The sequence below is a fragment of the Schistocerca serialis genome, chromosome 2 (genome assembly GCF_023864345.2).
Source record: "Schistocerca serialis cubense isolate TAMUIC-IGC-003099 chromosome 2, iqSchSeri2.2, whole genome shotgun sequence".
NCBI lineage: Eukaryota > Metazoa > Arthropoda > Insecta > Orthoptera > Acrididae > Schistocerca > Schistocerca serialis.
This window is the reverse complement of record NC_064639.1, coordinates 42062082-42082989: the sequence shown is the minus strand read 5'-3', so window position 1 is coordinate 42082989 and position 20908 is coordinate 42062082. Positions and strand designations below refer to the sequence as shown.

The 20908-nt window shown below is 42.7% G+C and overlaps 1 protein-coding gene across 1 annotated transcript in view; it reads right to left on the bottom strand.

Annotated features, from left to right (window-relative positions):
• The window catches only part of LOC126455427 (PDF receptor-like), a 433889-nt gene that overhangs the window by 230481 nt on the left and 182500 nt on the right, over nt 1-20908 (bottom strand). The window contains exon 2 of the mRNA XM_050091177.1: nt 20363-20473. Coding sequence (XP_049947134.1) covers nt 20363-20473 — 111 coding nt within the window. The remainder of the gene's footprint in view (nt 1-20362; nt 20474-20908) is intronic.

Below are 20908 nucleotides of genomic sequence, written 5' to 3'. Positions count from 1 at the left end.
CGAAAGTGTTGTTCTAAATTTTAGAAACATATGAAAAGCACATGAGGCCATATCGGGACTCTATGGAGGATGATCGATGACACTGAACTCAGGGCGTCAGATTGTTGCAGAAGTCGCAGCATTACTGAGCGGTATTGCATTGTCATGCTGAAGGAGAGAGTGTTCCACGTGTGGAGGAATTCGGAACTCGATTACAGCACGCTGTTTCTGACGCACCGACACAGTTACTCCCGCGTCGCTATGTTGCTCGCAGCAATTCAGATTCCTCTAGTGGCCGAGTAGATCCGAACAATAAAGATGTAAAATGTTAATAACGTTTGTTTTATTTAAAAAAGCTGTGACAGCTTTCACATAAAAAGTTCGGAGGCACTATTTTTCAGCACGCCCTCTTAATACTACTTATGTTTTTGGCAAAATTTAAATGTTAAATGAAAGATCTTATGTGACAGACAAAATCCTAAATACTTTCACATTTCATCAGGGATAGAGTGTGAGCCTCAAAATTTGTAACTGTAGGTAAAAAATTTCTTCCTGGAAGAAAGTGACGTTTGTGTAGATGAATAGTAAAAAGGTCCTGATAGTAATTTCATATGTTTCTACTGACAGTACATCCACAACTGTTCTATAGGTCGTCTTAAATTTTATTTTACAGTAAATGTAGAGCACAACCAGGTTTTAGGACAACAGCCCAATCTTCAGTTGCATCTGAAAAATATTTTGAATATTAGTATGGTTTTATTGATTTTCGTACAGTTTGAGAATATGAATATTCGTCACACGTATGTGAAGTTTTTCACGTGCACATGAAGGTAGATCTGTTGTCCTTAAAGCGAGCTGTGCTCTCCTTGCAGTGGAAAATAAAATTTAAGGCAACTGTAAGAGATGTTGACACTCATAAATTTCTGTTTGATTTAAAATCTTTCCATAAGAACATCAATTAATTTGGAAGTGGGTACTCTTGATGTAGGAAAGCAACTTAAGTAACGTAATAAAGACAAGTCTTTCGATCCAGACCGTATGGTAGTTAGGTTCCCTGAGGAGTATACTAATGAAATACCTCACTTCTTAGCACTAATACATAAAACCTAACTGTTCGAAAGATCCGCATCTAAAGACTGGAAAGTAGCAAAGGTCATAACAATACAGGAGGAATTATGGACCTTTACCACTGACACCGAGCTTCAGTAGGATTGTGGAACATTAACTGTGGTCCTGCATTATGAAATACCTCGAAGGAAAACATCTACTGATACATAGCGAACACGAATTCAGATAATCTCACTTTTGTAAAACACAACTGGTTCTTTATTCACTCGAATTAATAAGTGTTTTCAGCAGAGTATCTCAAGTTGATTCCATATTTTTCGACTTACAAAAGTTTTTGACTCCTGTTTTGACTCAAAAACTTAGTGGATATCGTGTGGTTGCGCGAGTCACTTCCTTATTTCCAATCAGAAAATACTAGACGGGAAGTCATTTAATGAAACGGAAGTGACATCTTAGGTTCCCCAAATAAGTGTTAACGGCGCACTAATGTTTTTAATCTGTATAATATAACTTGGGAGAGGGCATTAACAGTCCTTTTGAAATATAGATTGTGGAAATCATTCTTCCTTTTTAAATTTTATTATGCAGATTAGAATCTAGCCATTGTCAATGCACTATTATTTTCTCTCAAAGCAAGTAAGTCCCTGTTGATCGGGCTTCACCCATAGTTCATTGAACACAGATTGGTAGTATTCAATGAACTAACAGGGACTTACTTGGTTTGAGCGAAAATAATAGTGCATTTGGAATGGCTAGCTTCTAGCAGAAATCTAGATCTGCATAGCAAAATTTAAAAAGGGCGACTGATTGCTGCAATCTATAATTTACAAGTGAATATAACAGTCGCTGCGGGCAACCGCTGTCCGAATGGAAGATAACTTGAGGAGTCCTTGTGAATTTTTTTGCATCTGACGTCATTCACCGTGTAGTAGCGTCATCAGAAGATCAACACGATTTTACAAAGTATCTAGACACGATATCTGCGTAGTACTAAAACTGACAATTGACTGTGAGAAAGGAAAATAAACGCTGTAACTCCTCCAAATAAGTATTAAAAAAATTCTGTTATGTTTCAGGTACGACAAACAATAGAAACTTTAAAGTGATAGAATCAACTAGACACCTAGGGATTACAAAATCAAACTAATTAAACTGGAAACGTAGCTTCGAAAATGCTGTGAGGAAGACGAACCGAGGACTATGCTTTAATGGGAAAACACTGAAAACGGAACAACAGATCTGCCTGTAATACACTTGCGCGTCCTCTGCTGGAGTACTGCTACGCGGTTCGAAATCCAGTCATCATACAAAGGCGTTTTCTGTGTCGGTGTTATTATCTCCCGAAATTGTAATCACAATCCCCTTCCATCTACGTGGGGGGATACGACCATCGCATTAAAAGAAGAGAAATCAGAGCTCGCACGGAAAGATTCGAAGCTCCTTCTTACAATGTGCTATTCGAGAGTGGGACGGTCGAGAACTACTCTGAAAATGGTCAGTGAAATCTCAGCGAAACGCTTTAGTGTGAATTGCAGAGTAACAGTGTATACGTAGATCAACCATCACATATGACTTGTAAATACGACCGGTGTACCAGTACTAAAGGGCATTTTTTTTTTTTTTTTTTTTTGAGTCGTCGGTGTTATGACTGGTTTTATGTGGACCGCAACGAACTCCTCTCCTGCAACAACCTCTTCATCTCAGAGTGACAATTCCAACCCATGTCTCGCTTATTAACTGTAAGTATTCTATTCTCTGTCCTCCAGTTTTTGCCTTCTGGAGCTCCCACTATCACGATGAAGGTTATTTCTTGATGTCTTAACACAAGTCCTGTCATCTCGGTCCCATCTTCTTGTCAGTGTTTTCCATATGATCTTTTCTTCACCGATTCTGCGAAGAACCTCCCCATTCCTTATCCGTCCACCTAATTTTCAACAGTCTCCTATAGGAGCACAGCTCAAATGCTTAGATTACCTTCTTTTCCGGTTTTCTCCACAGTTCATATTTCACTACCTTACAGTGCTGTGCTCTATTCTCATAAATTACTTCGTGAAATTTCGGCTTATGTTTGATAACAATAGACTTCTCTTAGCCAGGAACATCCTAATTTCCTGTACTAATCTGCTTCTTCTGTCCTCCTTGCATTGTCTGTCATGGGTTATCCTGCTACCAAGGCAGCATAATTCCTTCACTTCGTCTTCTTCTTGCTGTTCTCATTTCTTCTGCAGCAGAGTAGCTGGGTCTTATTCCGATCTACTCTCAGTCCATATTCTGTAATCGATAGTATGTTCATCCCGTTCAACAGATCCTGTAATTCTTCTTTAGTGGCACTGAGGATAGCCGTGTCATCAGTTAAACTTATCACTTAAATCATTCCACTCTTAATTTTAATCCCACCCTTGAACATTTCTTTCATTTCCGTCATTGCTTCTTCGATGCATATATTGAACAGTAGAAGTGAAAAGCTGCATTACTGTCTTACACCCTTATTAATCTGAACACTTCACTCATGGTGATTTAATCTTAATGTTCCTTCTTTGGTCTTACACATACTGTATATTACCTGTCATTCCCTATAGGTAACGCCAATGTCTCTCAGAATTTCGAAAATCTAGTTCCATTTTCGAAAGCTTTTTCTAGGACGAAAAATCTTAATCTTTCTTCGGTGTTGCTTACATTACCAACAGCAACGTCAGAACTGCCTCTCTGGTGGCTTTACCTTTCCAAAACAAACTGATCATCATCTAACAGATCTTTAATTTTATTTTACATTCTTTTGCGTATTATTAAAGCAGCTTGGACGTAAGACCTGTTAAGCTTAGTGTCCGGGAGTTGCCGCGCTTTTCGTTACATTCTGTCTTCGCAGTGGTGTGTACGATATTTCTCCGAAAGTCCGATATTATATGCCCAATTTCATATATTTTTCACATCTAATTTCATAGCCGTTTGGTTGCCAACTACCGTAGTGTTTTTAGCAATTCGAATGGGATGTTATCCGTTTCTTCTTTCTTATTTGAACTCAGGTCTTTCCGAGCTTTATTGAAATCTGACACTCTAATACTGAAAGCCCTATGTCTTCGATGACGACCTAAACTTCTTCTTCTATCACGTCTTCAGACAAGTCCAGCACCTCATAGAGACCTTCAATGTACTTTTTTCCGATACCTGCTCTCCCCTCTGTATTTAACAATGGACTTACTGTTGCACTCTTAACGCTACCGCCCTTTCTTTTAATTTCAGCCAAAGCTGTTTTGACTTTTTTGTATGCTGCATTAGTCTTTCCGACGATCATTTCTTTTCCGATTCCTTCACATTTTTCCTACAGCCATTTTAGCTTCCCAGCACTTGATATTTATTTCCAGTCTTACGTACCTGTATTTCTGCATGCCTGTCCTTCCCTGAACATTTTTGTACTTCCTTCTACCGTAGACCAGTTGAAGTACTTCATTTATTACCCACGTTTTCTCTCAGTTACCTCCCTCGAAACTATGCCTGTCTGTCCAACATTTTTGCTTCCCCTTTTTACAGATATCCTATCCTCATCAACTAAACTGCCTATTCTGGTATTCCCTAGCGCAGTATCCACATGCTTAGCGCATTTCAAAAGTGTCTCATGAGTCCTCTGTAATTCTATGTCCCACTTCCTCCACACTGGTTCTTCCGGATAATTCTCTTAAATTACGGACTGTTGTCCGTTATTATTAAATTATGATCTGAGTCGATATCTGTTTCTCGGTACACATTACAAACCAATATCTGACTTTCAAATATATCTCTAACCATGATGTAGTCGAACTGGAATCTTCCTATAATATTCCTTCGCGCTGATTCCTACTGCCAAACCTATGTTCAGGCGTAACCCATTCTTCTGTTATTTCCTATACAACCGCGTTCCATTCCCCATGATTATTAGATATTCATTTCCTTTACACTTTGAATTACCCATTTAGAATCCTACTTTCCCTGTATCTTAATCTGCTTGCAACGTCGGCATGTATACCTGGCCTATCATTAACGGCGTTGGTCTGCTGTCGAATCTGACGAGAACAACCCTACCACTGAACTGTTCACTGCTCTCATTTACCATTCATAACGAATACTACTCCAGTTATACCATTTTCTGCTGCTGTTCATATTACCCTATACTCATCTGACAAGATATCCTTGTCTCCTTTCCATTTGAATTCACTGACCCCTACTCATTCTTTGCATTTCTCTTTTCAGATTTTCTAGCTTCCCTAACACGCTCAAGCTTCTGACATTCCACTTCCCGACTCGTATAACGTTATCGTTTCGTTGGTTATTCAATCTTTCCTCATGGTCACCTCGCCATTGGCAGTCCCCATTTCCTATCACAGGCTACATCTCCTGTGCATAAACATGATACAGAGGTGACAATAGTCATGGAATACCTCCTAATATCGTGTCGAGCCTCCTTCTGCCCGGGGTAATGCAGCAAGTCGTTGTACGTCTCCTGCAGCAATATTCAGTTATGCTGCCTCTCTAGCCGTCCATAATTGCGGAGGTGTTGCCGGTGTAGGATTTTGTTCACAAACTGACCTCTAGTTTCCAGAACGAGATATTTTCACTCTGCAGCGGAGTGTGCGCTGATATGAAACTTCTTGACAGATTAAAACTGTGTGACCAACCGAGACTCGAACTCGGGACCTTTGCCTTTCGCCGGCAAGTGCTCTTCCATCTGAGCTACCGAAGCACGACTCACGCCCGGTCCTCATAGCTTTACTTCTGCCAGTATCTCGTCTCCTACCTTCCAAACTTTACAGAAGCTCTCCTGCGAAACTTGCAGAACTAGCACTCCTGAAAGAAAGGATACTGCGGAGACATGGCTTATCCACAGCCTGGGGGATGGTTCCAGAAGTCGTGCTTCGGTAGCTCAGATAGTAGAGCACTTGCCCGCGGAAGGCAAAGGTCCAGAGTTCGAGTCTCGGTCGGGCACACAGTTTTAATCTGCCAGGAAGTTTGACCTCTAGTTTATCTCCCACAAATGTTACATGGGATTCATGTCGGGCGATCTGGGTGGCTGACTTATTCGCTCGAACTGTCCACAATGTTCTTCCAACCAACCGTAAACAATTGTAACCCAGTGACAAGGCGCATTGTCATCCATAAAATTCCATCGTTGTTTGGGAATATGAAACCACTAATGGGTGTAAACGGAGTCCAGGCAGCCAAACACAAGCACCTGCAGTCAATGATCTGTCAGTTGAACAAGAGGGCTCAGTCCATACCATGTAAACACAGCTCATACCATTATGGAGCCATCAGCAACACGCAAAGTGCCTTGTTGACAACTTGGGTCCATGGCCTCGCGGAGTCTCAACCACACTCGAACCCTGTAATCAACTCTTACCAACTGAAGTCGGAAATCGGAACTCATCTGGCCAGCCCACGGTTTTCCAGTCGTCTCAAGTCAAACTAACCGTGGTCTAGGTCAACGTCTTTGATTAGTAATCAAAACGTCCTCGGTATCGGGTTCTAAAGCCAAAACCGTTTCAATTTTGATTAATAATCAGTATTGGCGGCGGAAGACTTCCGGCGTAAGAAGTCACTCTCATTCTGCCAACGGCCTTGTCAAAAATGGCGGGAAAAGGATAGAAGGATAGAAGTTCAGGGCACTCTGTCGTCCTTGTGGTGGGAAACTGCCCCTAAAGGCGGAAGAATCAGCAATGATCAACAGGAGTAGGATATACAAGACAAAGGAAACCACTGCTTCAAAGACACAAAACGTGTATCCACAGGACATGTCACTTGTAATTGAAAAAGTCTCCCCATTGGTAAAAGTTTGCAGAATAGTCCCCAATTCGGATGTCTGAGAGGGGACAGCCAAGGCGAGGTGGATATGAGAAAAAGATTGAATAACCAAGGAAAGGACAACATTCTACGAGAAGGGGCGTGGAATTCGGAAGCTTGAATGTCAGAAGCTATATCTAGATATAGTATGGGTCAGTGAAGTGAAAAGGAAAAAATACAAGGATTTCTGTCCCGATGAGTATAAGGTAATGTCAACAGCAGCAGAAAATGTTATAATCGGAGTAGGATATGTTATGAACAGCAAGGTAGGGCAGAGAGTGTGTTTCAGTGAACAGTTCAGTGATAGGGTTTGCTCTTATCAGAATCAATAGCAAACCAACACCGACGACGATAGTTCAGGTGTACATGCCAAATTCCAAGACGAAGATTAACAGATCGAGGAAGTCACGACAATGTTGAAAGTGTGATACAGTACGTAAAGGAATATGAAAATCTAATAGTCATGGGGACCTGGAATGCAGTTGCAGAGGGAGGAAGAGAAGAAATGGTTACCGGAAAATATTGGCTTCGGACAAGGAATGAGAGAGGAGAAAGACTAACTGAGTTCCGCAATAAATTTCAGTACGTAATAGCGAATACCCTGTCGAAGAATCACAAGGGGAGGTGGTATACATGGAAAAGGCCATGTGATACGGGAAGTGTTTAGTTAGATTGCATCACGGACAGACAGAAATTCCGAAATCAGATACTTGCTATAAGGCGTACCCAGGTGCAGATATAGACACAGATAACAATATAGTAGTGGCCATGAAGAGTAGTCTGAAGTCTAAGAGATCAGTCAGGAAGAATCAATGTGCAAAGAAGTGGAATACGGATGTACTAAGGAATGATGAGATAGGCTTGATGTTCTATAGGGCTATACATACAGCAGTAACGAAGCAAGAGGATTGTTGTTGTTGTTGTGGTCTTCAGTCCTGACACTGGTTTGATGCAGCTCTCCACGCTACTCTATCCTGTGCAAGCTTCTTCATCTCCCAGTACCTACTGCACCCTACATCCTTCTGAATCTGCTTAGTATATTCATCTCTTGGTCTCCCTCTACAATTTTTACCCTCAACGCTGCCCTCCAGTACTAAATTGGCGATCCCTCGATGTCTCAGAACATGTCCTACTAACCGATCCCTTCTTATAGTCAAGTTGTGCCACAAGTTCCTCTTCTCCCCAATTCTATTCAATACCTCCTCATTAGTTATTTGATCTACCCATCTAATCTTCAGCATTCTTCTGTAGCACCACATTTCTAAAGCTTCTATTCTCTTCTTGTCTAAACTATTTCTTGTCCACGTTTCACTTCCATACACGGCTACGCTCCATACAAATACTTTCAGAAATGACTTCCTGACATCTAAATCTATACTCGATGTTAACAAATTTTTCTTCTTCAGAAACGCTTTCCTTGCCATTGTCAGTCTACATTTTATATCCTCTCTACTTCGACCATCATCAGTTATTTTACTCCCCAAATAGCAAAACTCCTTTACTACTTTAAGTGTTTCATTTCCTAATCTAATTCCCTCAGCATCACCTGATTTAATTTGACTACATTCCACTATCCTTGTTTTGCTTTTGTTGATGTTCATCTTGTATCCTCCTTTCAAGACATTGTCCATTCCCTTCAACTGCTCTTCCAAGTCCTTCGCTGTCGCTGACAGAATTACAATGTCATCGGCGAACCTCAAAATTTTTATTTCTTCTCCATGGATTTTATTACCTACTCCGAACTTTTCTTTTGTTTCCTTTATTGCTTGCTCAATATACAGATTGAATAACATCGGGGATAGGCTACAACCCTGTCTCACTCCCTTCCCAACCACTGCTTCCCTTTCATACCCCTCGACTCTTATAACTGCCATCTGCTTTCATTACAAATTGTAAATAGCCTTTCGCTCCCTGTATTTTACCCCTGCCACCTTCAGAATTTGAAAGAGAGTATTCCATCCAACATTGTCAAAAGCTTTCTCTAAGTCTACAAATGCTAGAAACGTAGGTTTGCCTTTCCTTAATCTATGGTTCAAATGGTTCTGAGCACTATGGGACTTAACATCTATGGTCATCAGTCCCCTTAGAACTACTTAAACCTAACTAACCTAAGGACATCACACACATCCATGCCCAAGGCAGGATTCGAACCCGCGACCGTAGCAGTCGCGCGGTTCCGGACTGCGCGCCTAGAACCGCTAGGCCACCGCGGCCGGCCCTTAATCTACGAGTAATACGAGGGCAGTTCAATAAGTAATGCAACACTTTTTTTTCTGGGTTGTTTTATTCAGCACTGAAATACACCAGTTTATTCCCCAATCTTTTAGCTACACAACACAATTTTTCAACGTAATCTCCATTCAATGCTACGGCCTTACGCCACCTTGAAATGAGGGCCTGTATGCCCGCACGGTACCATTCCACTGGTCGATGTCGGAGCCAACGTCGTACTGCATCAATAACTTCTTCATCATCCGCGTAGTGCCTCACACGGATTGCGTCCTTCATTGGGCCAAACATATGGAAATCCGACGGTGCGAGATCGGGGCTGTAGGGTGCATGAGGAAGAACAGTTCACTGAAGTTTTGTGAGCTCCTCTCGGGTGCGAAGACTTGTGTGAGGTCTTGCGTTGTCATGAAGAAGGAGAAGTTCGTTCAGATTTTTGTGCCTACGAACACGCTGAAGTCGTTTCTTCAATTTCTGAAGAGTAGCACAATACACTTCAGAGTTGATCGTTTGACCATGGGGAAGGACATCGAACAGAATAACCCCTTGAGCGTCCCAGAAGTCTGTAACCAGGACTTTACCGGCTGAGGGTATGGCTTTAAACTTTTTCTTGGTAGGGGAGTGGGTGTGGCGCCACTCCATTGATTGCCGTTTTGTTTCAGGTTCGAAGTGATGAACCCATGTTTCATCGCCTGTAACAATCTTTGACACGAAATTGTCACCCTCAGCCACATGACGAGCAAGCAATTCCGCACAGATGGTTCTCCTTTGCTCTTTATGGTGTTGGGTTAGACAACGAGGGACCCAGCGGGAACAAACCTTTGAATATCCCAACTGGTGAACAATTGTGACAGCACTACCAACAGAGATGTCAAGTTGAGCACTGAGTTGTTTGATGGTGATCCATCGATCATCTCGAACGAGTGTCTTCGCACGCTCCGCCATTGCAGAAGTCACAGCTGTGCACGGCCGGCCCGCACGCGGGAGATCAGACAGTCTTGCTTGACCTTGCGGCGATGATGACACACGCTTTGCCCAACGACTCACCGTGCTTTTGTCCACTGCCAGATCACCGTAGACATTCTGCAAGCGCCTATGAATATCCGAGATGCCCTGGTTTTCCGCCAAAAGAAACTCGATCACTGCCCGTTGTTTGCAACGCACATCCGTTACAGACGCCATTTTAACAGCTCCGTACAGCGCTGCCACCTGTCGGAAGTCAATAAAACTATACGAGACGAAGCGGGAATGTTTGAAAATATTCCACAAGAAATTTCCGGTTTTTTCAACCAAAATTGGCCGAGAAAAAAAATGTGTTGCATTACTTATTGAACTGCCCTCGTATATTCTTGTTGAAGTCTCAGGGTATTTCGCCTGTCTCATACATTTTCTCACCAGATGGTAAAGTTTTGTCAGGGCTGGCTCTCCAAAGGCTGTCAGTAGTTCTAATGGAATGTTGTCTACTCCGGGGGCCTTGTTTTGACTCAGGTCTTTCAGTGCTCTGTCAGTATCATATCTCCCATTTCGTCTTCATCTACCTCCTCTTCCATTTCCATAATATAGTCGTCAAGTACGTCACCCTTGTATAGACCCTCTATATACTCCTTCCACCTTTCTGCTTTCCCTTCTTTGCTTAGAACTAGGTTTCCATCTGAGCTCTTGATATTCATGCAAGTGATTCTCCTTTCTCCAAAGGTCTCTTTAATTTTCCTGTAAGCAGTATCTATCTTACCCATAGTGAGATAAGCCTCCACATCCTTACATTTGTCCTGTAGCCATCCCTGCTTAGCCATTTTGCACTTCCTGTTGATCTCATTTTTGAGACTTTTGTAATCCTTTTTGCCTCCTTCATTTACTGCATTCTTATATTTTCTCCTTTCATTAATTAAATTCAATATTTCTTCTGTTACCCAAGGGTTTCTACTAGCCCTCATCTTTTTACCTATTTGATCCTGTGTTGCCTTCACTATTTCATCCCTCAAAGCTATCCAATCTTCTTCTACTGTATTTCTTTCCCCCAGTCCTGTCAATTGTCCCCTTATGCTCTCCCTGAAACTCTGTATAACCTCTGGTTCTTTTAGTTTATCCAGGTCCCATCTCCTTAAATTCCCACCTTTTTGCAGTTTCTTCAGTTTTAATCTACAGTTCATAATCAATAGATTGTGGTCAGAGTCCACATCTGCCTCTGGAAATGTCTTACAATTTAAAACCTGGTTCCTGAATCTCTGTCTTACCATTGTATAATCTATCTGATACCTCTTAGTATCTGCAGGGTTCTTCCATGTATACAACCTTCATTCATGATTATTGAACCAAGTGTTGGCTATGATTAAGTTATGCTCTGCGCAATTTTCTACCAGGTGGCTTCCTCTTTTATTTCTTAGCCCCAATCCATATTCACCAACTATGTTTCCTTCTCTCCCTTTTCCCACTGACGAATTCCAGTCACCCATGACTATTAAATTTTCGTCTCCCTTCACAACCTGAATAATTTCTTTTATCTCATGATACATTTCATCAATCTCTTCATCATCTGCGGAGCTAGTTGGCATATAAACTTGTAATACTGTGGTATGCGTGGGCTTCGTATCTATCTTGGCCACAATAATGCGTTTACTATGCTGTTTGTAGTAGCTTACGCGTACTCCTATTTCTTTATTCATTATTAAACCTACACCTGCATTACCCCTATTTGATTTTGTATTTATAACCCTGTATTCACCTGACCAAAAGTCTTGTTCCTCCTGCCACCGAACTTCACTAATTCCCACTATATCTAACTTTAACCTATCCATTTCCCTTTTGAAATTTTGTAACCTACCTGCCCGATTAAGGGATCTGACATTCCACGCTCCGATCTGTAGAATGCCAGTTTTCTTTCTCCTGATAATGACGTCCTCTTGAGTAGTCCCCGCCCGGAGATCCGAATGGGGGACTATTTTACCTCCGTAATATTTTACCCAAGATGATGCGATCATCATTTAACCATACAGTAAAGCTGCATGCCCTTGGGAAAAATTACGGCTGTAGTTTCCCCTTGCTTTCAGCCGTTCGCAGTACCAGTACAGCAAGGCCATTTTGGTTAGTGTTACAAGGCCAGATCAGTCAATCATCCAGACTGTTTCCCCTGTAACTACTGAAAAGGCTGCTGCCCCTCTTCAGGAACCACACGTTTATCTGGCCTCTCAACAGATATTCCTCCGGTGTGGTTGCACGTACGGTACGGCTATCTGTATCGTCGAGGCATGCAAGCCTCCCCACCAATGGCAAGGTCCATGGCTCATGGGGAGACAAGAGGAATGGACATTTCTAAAAATAGCAGTAGCAGAAGTTGGAACGAAAACTGTAGGTTCGAAGAAGGCAACTGCGAAGAAACCATGCGTAACAGAAGAAATACTTCAATTGAAACTTCCTGGCAGATTAAAACTGACTCGAACTCGGGACCTTTGCCTTTCGCGGGGAAGTCCTCTACCGTCTGAGCTGCGGAAGCACGACTCACGCCCAGTCCTCACAGCTTCAATTCTGCCTGTGCCTCGTCTCTTACCTTCCAAACCTCACATTAGCTCTCCTGTGAACCTTGCAGAAATAGCACTCCTGAGAGGAAGAATATTGCGAAGACATGGCTTAGCCACAGCCTGGGGGATGTTTTAAGAATGAGATTTTTACTCTGCAGCGGAGTGTGTGTTTACATGAAACTTCATGGCAGAATAAAACTTTGTGGCTGTGGATAAGGCGTATCTCTGCAGTATCTTTACTTCCAGAAGTGCTATTTCTGCAAGGTTTGCGGGAGGACTTCTGTGAGGTTTGAAAGGTAGAAGACGAGGTACTGGCAGAAGTAAAGTCGTGAGGACGGGCCATGAGTCGCGCTTCGGTAGCTCAGACGGTAGAGCACTTACCCGCGAAGGGCAAAGTCCCGAGATCCGGCACACAGTTTTAACCTTCCAGGAAGTTTCATATCAGCGCGCACTCCACTGCAGACTGAAAATCTCATTCTGGAAATACTTCATTTGATAGCTGAGAGAAGCAAGTACAAAAATGGTCAGAGGAACTCAGGAATACAAGTGGCTGAGGAAATAAATAAATAGAAGTGCAGGGAAGTTAAGGCGAAATGGCTGAATGAGAAATGTGAAGAAATCGAAAAAGAAATGTTAGTCTGAAGGATTGACTCAATGTATAGGATAGTCAAAAAAAGCTTCGTTGAAATTAAAAGCAACAGCGGTAACATTAAGATTGCAACTGGAATTCTAAAGGTAAATACAGAGAAGAGAGCGTATAGGTGGGAAGAGTGCACTGAATTTACGTGGGTGGGAAGATCCGATGTGGTAGAAGAAGAAACGTAAATTTATTTAGGGGATACAGAATTCAGAATTGAAGAGAGCTTTGCAGGACTTAAGATCAACTAAGGCAAAACGGATAGATAATATTCCTCCAGAATTCCTAAAATCGTTGGGGGAAGTGGAAACAAAACGACCACTCACGTTGCCGTGAATATTATATGAGTCTGGCGCCATACCATTTGACTTTCGGAGAAATATCATCCACACAATTTCGAAGACTACAAGCGCTGACAAGTGCGAGAATTATCGCACAATCAGCTTAAGAGCTCATGCAACTAAGTTGCTTTTAGGAATAATATACGGAAGAATGGAAAAGAAAATAGAGGATGTGTTATATGACGATCGGTTTCTCTTTACGAAAGGTAAAGGCACTACACTGGCAGTTCTGCCGTTGCGGTTAATAATGGCAACAAAAATAAAGAAAAACCCACACACGCTCATAGGATTTGTAGACCCGTAAAAAGTGTTCGACAGTGTGAAATGACGATTGATGGTCGGAATTCTGAGAAAAACAGGGGTAAGCTGCAGGGAGAGACGGGTAATATACAATGTATGCGAGAGCCGAGACAGAATAATAAGAGTGGACGACCAAGAACAAAGCGCTGAGATTTAAAAGGGTATAAGGCAGGGTTGTCGTCTAGCACCTGTAATGTTAAATTAATACATCAAAAAAGTAATGATGGAAATAAAAGAAAGATTCATGTGTCGGATTAAAATTTAAGGTGAAAGGATATCAGTATACGATTCGCTGATTACATTAGTATCCTGAGTGAAAGTGAAGAAGAATTACATGATCTGCTGAATGGAATGAACAGTCTAGTGAGTGCAAAATAATGAGAAGTACCGGAAATGAGAACAACGAGAAACCTAACATCAGGATTGATGGTCAAGAGTAGGTGAAGTTAAGGAATTCTACTACCTAGGCAGTAAAATAACCAATGAAGGACAGAATAAGCAGCACATCAAAAGAAGACTAGCGCAGGCAAAAAGTCTTTCCTATCCAAGAGATGTCTACTAGTATCAAACGTAGGCCTTAATCTGAGGAAGAAATTTCTGATAATGTTCGTTTGCAGCACAGTATTGTATGGTAGTGAAATATGGACCATGGGAGAACCGAAATATAAGAGAATCGAAGCATTTGAAGTGTGGTGCTACAGAAGATTGTTGTAAATTAAGGTGGATTGATAAGGTAAGGAATGAGGAAGCTCTGCACGGAATCGGAGAGGAAAGGACTATATGGAACACTGACAAGAAGAAGGAAACGAAGATAGAACTTCTGTTAAGATATGAGGGAATGACTTCTGTGGTACTAAAGGGAGCTGTACAGGGCAAAAGCCGGCCGATGTGGCCGATCGGTTCTAGGTGCTTCATGCTGGAGCCGCGAGACCGCTACAGTCGCAGGTTCGAATCCTCTCTTTTGCATGGATCTGTGTGATGTCCTTAGGTTAGGTTTAAGTAATTTTAAGTCCTAGGGAACTGATGGCCTCAGATGTTAAGTCCCATAGTGCTCAGAGCCATTTGAACCCTTTGAACAACGCAAAAACAGTAGAGGAAGACAGAGGCTGGAATACATCCAGAAAATATTTGAGGACGTAAGTTGCAGATGCTGCTCTGAGATGAAGAGATTGGCTCAGGAGAGGAATTCGTGGCGGGCCGCATCAAACCAGTCAAAGACTGGTTTTTCTCCAGCAGCAGTAGTTTTTACATTACGACTCGGTACCATACCCAGAGAACTTTTATGTCGACTGACTCTGGCCGCGGAAGCCTACGCAGTTATATCAGTCAAAGACTGATGACTCAAAATAGATAGAGAGAGAGAGGGGGGAGGGGGTGGTCCCATCGATATGGTCATGAGCCAAGGAGAGACGCTCTAGGCGATGCCGTGGTGTTAGCAAAGGAACTCGAGTTGGTCGTCTACTGCCATAGCCCAAGTTACGCTGCACTGTCCTAACGCATACTTTCGTCGTATGTCCCACATTGATTTCTGCAGTTATTTCACGCAGATCTTTATTTTCTGCTGCCACTTACAACTCTACTCAAACGCCGCTGCTCTAAGTCGTTAAGTGAAGGTCGCTAATCACTGCATTGCCTTTAGCGATAGATAATGGCTTTTCCTTGTCCTGACCAGAAATGTAATTCTCGTAGATACTTCTTCTTGCGCGTTTGTGACAGTGTCCATCTTAAAAAAAACTATACAACAAGAAGAATAAAGTTGCTTGTGACAACTAAGCAAGCAAAGCATATTACCGTTCATAAGTTCAAACATACCATAAACTCTAATCCATACAAATTACCTTGCCACGGTTACTGACGGCAATCATAAGCGCAAGCTTAAAGGCACGTAGTGCCCAAAAGGCAAAGAATTTGATTCGCCAAAAATTGGTGTGGTACTCTCGGCCATATGTAATACGTGAGAGCAAGATAATGACTAAATCCTTACATTCTTGACATGCAAACAGCGCACGCATTCCAAAGTGTTACAAAGAAAATTAATTTAGTAATACCACTAATGAAATAACTATGACGCTTTGCAACATTAAGTCCATATACCTTATATGTAGTCCCAGAAGTTCTGTGATCTTATTTGTACTCTCATGCGTTCTGTGGTGAAATCTTTATTATAATCATAATTTGACGAGATTACAAACATGGATTGTAAATATTTTTAAATAAGATACTTGTAATACAAAAACCAGTAAACAATACATATACAATAAGCATTTGTGCGTTTACATTAACATGCATACTCCGCTAGCGACCATATGGCGAACGGCAGAGGATACCTTTTACCACTGCTAGGCTTTTCTTTTCCCGTTCTACTTGCAAATGGAGCGAGGGGAAACCGACTGCCAATACATCTCCGTACGAGCCCCGATTTCTCTTGTCTTATCGGTACTTATGCGAGGACTACTTTAGAGGCGGTAGACTCGTACTGTAATCTGTCGCCAACGCTGGTCTTCTAAGCTTTCCAAATAGTGATCCACTAAAATAATGTCTTCTTTCTTCCAGGAATTACAGTTCATGTTCACAAAGCATTCCATTAACATTCGCATGTTGATCGAAGCTATTAGTAACAAATTTATCTTCACATTGATGAATTTATTTCGAGGTCAAACACTCGGGGTCCCACAAGCTTTGTGCACGCAGTCTCCTTTACAGATTTTCCACACCTTCCTAGAATTCTCCAAATAAACAAAAGTCGATAATCTGCCATTTCTTCAAACCTACCACGTGTGCTCGTTCGACTTCATGTTTCTTTGCCATGTTACGCTGAGATATTTAATCGTCGTGACTGTGTGAAACAATACACTAATACATACAAACATTGTCGGGTTATACACTCCGGGAAAAGAAATTAGTACATGTGGAATGACGACGTCGATTTTCATTTGATAACGGTATTTGCCATCTGGGGTATGGCAGATGTATTTGTAATGGTTTCAATGTCGTCCGCGATCGGATTGCATAAGGACATAGCTACCAGAGCACCATCTACGTCTACCCCTTATATAGGGAATGCTGGCAGCCACAAGGCTCGTTGTGGTGCAAACGTGTGATGCATTACCTCTGAGACACCGAGGTGAATCCTGCAGCCAATTGAGCGAGTTTGAAAGGGACCAAAGCCTTCAGGCTTGCGGGATAGTCCTTTCGACGAATTGCCACACCAATCGGACTTGCTGTGACAGCTGTGCGATGATGCTAGTGTAATGCTCACGCCAACATTCTGACACCTCTAGACGACGTTCTGAAAGTTCACACAGTACCAACACCCACCAGGTTCTTCGTATTGTAAGGGCAGCAGTGCCAGGTCGTACAGTTACCACGGCACAGATAAGCAGGTTTCTGAGCACATATTGTGTCAACACAAATTGTTGCGAATTGGTTATTAGCAGTGGGAATAAGGCCACGCACACGTCTAGCTCGTTACGCCACAGCATCGACGGGCACGGCTCGAATGATGCCGTCAGAGGCTCAACTGGAAGATGGAACCGCCCGTCATGGCCTTCAACGACGATATCAAACTCTGCCTGCACGCAGGTGATGGTCGTCAGGACGTACAATGTAGAACTGCTGAGCGTTGGCTCGTAGATCGCAGTCGTCTTAAAGACCTCATATTAAGCCCTATGGTCTGGGGTGCGGTAAGCTACAACTCTCGTTCACCTTTGGCATTTCCGAAGGGGATGCTCACCATCGCTCGGTACATGCAGAATGCTGTCAGACGTGCTGATCTGCCGTTCTTGCAAACAGGAAGGTGACGTTTTGTTCTAACAGAATAATGCTCAACCACACGCTGCTGGAGAAACTGAACGTGCCCTGCAAGACGTGCAGCAACTTTCCTGGCCAGCACGGTCTCCAGACCGTTCTCCAGTCGAGCACATGTGGCATATGATGGAACAGGAAGTGACTCGTGGGACTGGTCAACCAACAACTCTTACAGAACTACGTGAAAAACGTCGCCGGCCGAAGTGGCCGTGCGCTTAAAGGCGCTGCAGTCTGGAACCGCAAGACCGCTATGGTCGCAGGTTCGAATCCTGCCTCGGGCATGTATGTTTGTGATGTCCTTAGGTTAGTTAGGTTTAACTAGTTCTAAGTTCTAGGGGACTAATGACCTTAGCAGTTGAGTCCCACAGTGCTCAGAGCCATTTTGAAAAACGTCGAGCAGATGAGGCATAACGTATTCCAGGACCGTGTTCGCCATTCGTATGATCTACTGGATGCCAGAGTCAGTGCTTGTATTGTTGCCTACGGAGGATGCATCATTGACTTATGCGGGTGTTTCAGCATGGGTCGATATTTGGTATCATAGAACCGCTTGTGCTAGTGACCTGTGTCACGTACCCGCCATTCGCCTACAGGTATCGGTAACCCCTCAGGCACCAGAGCATCACGGGGCTGCATACACACAAGGCGTTGCCTTTCCGGACTGCGTCGATCTCAGCAGGGACGGCAGACGGTAGGTGAAGCTCCACTAGAGGTGCTCCGTGCCAGCGGCGTATTTTCTCCACACATACGGAACTGGATCGGAACTAATTCCTCCATGCCTCTCCTGTTTAGGGTGGCTCAAACTAACACGTCTGCAGCTCTAACGGTTTTCTGGGCCAGTTCACCTGCCAGCTGTTACCAGCCCATCAGTCAGAGCCCGTTCGGAAGACACTGTAGCAGAACCTACGACTTTCAGGCGATATCCCCAGACCTACCTGTGGATCACCTGCGCTGAACTCACAGTCCTGTTGTTAGGGGGTATCAGTATAATAGTTTTCACACCCCATTAAGTTTATTCACTATGTGTTCCAGGCATATGTCTATTAGTATGTAATAGGGTTGTATTATTTTTGATTAAGAAGAGTTTTCCTTTGTTATGAAATCTGTCCACTGTGGTTGTACGACGGCTGTCGAAAAAGTAGGGTCCAATCGATCGCGAAATGGAAACCACAGTCAAAATTTGATGAAGCTTCACATACATGTGTTGGACAGAGTCTCTAGTATGGTTATTGATCGCATCACGTCGCTCTTTTCAATTCTGATCGTATCATGAGCACCTAAAGAAGCCTGGAGAACCGTGTGACCCGGCAAGTATGATTGCCTGTGGGAGATTTTGCATGATTTTTCTGCAGCCCACAAAACGTAACTATCATGCATTTAATCCTATATGACAATCCTCAGCCACACATGAAGAGTCAATAAGATGGCTTCTACAGCATTTTCGATGGGAAGCGTTTCGTCACCCACCATACAGCTCAGACTTGGCTCCCTCAGATTTCTCTCTCTGCTCTCATGGACCCCTGGATACGAAGACAAAATTTTGACACAGACATCAAGCTGCAGATGAACGTAAAGAACTGTAGCAAACACAGGCGGCTCCCTCCTGTGACGAGGTTATTGGAGAGATGCTACAATGCTAAGGTAAATGTCTCAGTCAAAGTGGTGACTATGTAGGAAAGTAGTTGGAAAGTGTAGCTAACTCACGACAGATCGGACCTTACTTTCCGAACAATCCTCATAATAAATCCCTGTTCCTGTTTACCTATGTATTATTATTACTTATCAAGCATCTTTTGGTGTGAGATACAGCAATCTGTAAATGTAATAATCTCATGTATTCCAGATGCACTGTTACAACAGTAAATCTAGAATGAATTGGAAATCTCTAAATGGCTGTAAAAAAATTTATTCTTTTTTTGCGGCAGTGTACTTTCCTATCCATCACACTATCTCAACTTCATTTCCACATTTAGAGGGAGCTGTCATCCCTTGCATTAAATGTAAATGTCGTCCATGTAATACTGTATCTACCAGCATCTACTCAACGATCACACTTCCCTGGGCACTACTGTCGTAAACTGCTGGTTACCGAATCTGCTAGATCCTTTGTGTATATACAGAAAAAAGCGGTCGTATCACACATCCCTGGGGTGCTCTTGATGATACGTTTGACTCTGATGAACACAGAATGAAATGAAACCAGTAATATATCACCCATGGTGATACACATAGACGTGTGGATCTTGGTCACACATGTGTTTTCCTGTCGAGTGCCCTACCGAGCTATCTGGCTTACACGTTTGTCTTCTTGCTGGATTCTGCTCATCCTATTATTTTTGGATACGTCTGGCCTTGGTATTAGTAAATGTAAAGAGGTACTTTGTATCGATTTTGGTTGAGGGTCCGTTTAAACTTGTGAATGTTAATGTGATTTTCCATCGTGATTGTTTCCTGATACTTTATTCTTGTTATTGTACAAATCTTTGAAGATGGCCTGTGTTCGATGTGCGTCAGTAGAAGTGAGTCAATAAAGGAAGGGACAACCTTGTCATACATGAATATCTGTTAGGCTTTACTTAATCTGCCGTGATCATTTTTTCCGTTTGGGGGTTGGATACCAAGTGTCGTGAAAAAATGACCGCAATAGCACTGTTTTACGATGATGGACTGGTACTCACTGGTCTGGTCGAGCCCGTTGAAGCTGGGACAGCGCTGCTTGGCCGTGGTGCCCGCCCTGGTGGGGGGCCAGCACAGCACCAGGTCCCACGTCCAGTTGCAGTACAGGCCGCCTGGGAACATAAGACCTGGAGACGTAGAGATCTCCTGCAAACACAATACAGTCTGCAGTTTCCGGCTACAGGAATTCCGTAACACTAGAGGAGTATTTAATGGGCCCATAGGCTAGCAAGAATAAAACACACAGAGAGAAAGACTGTCTAAAACTTTACAGAAACAAGCCTGCAATCGTAAGAGTGAAAGGACAGGATATGGAAATGGTAGTTGAGAATGGACTAAGATAGGGTGGTAGCCTTCACCTGATGTTATTTAATCTGTAAATTGAGCTACCAATAAAGAAAACTGTGGAAAAATTTGGAAGGGGATTGGAAGATCAAAGAGAAATAATATAAGTTCCAAAGTTTTCCGATGACACTGAAGTTGAGTCAAAGACCTGGAAGATCATATGAAAGGGAAGGGTAATATCATACATACAGCTTATAACAAGA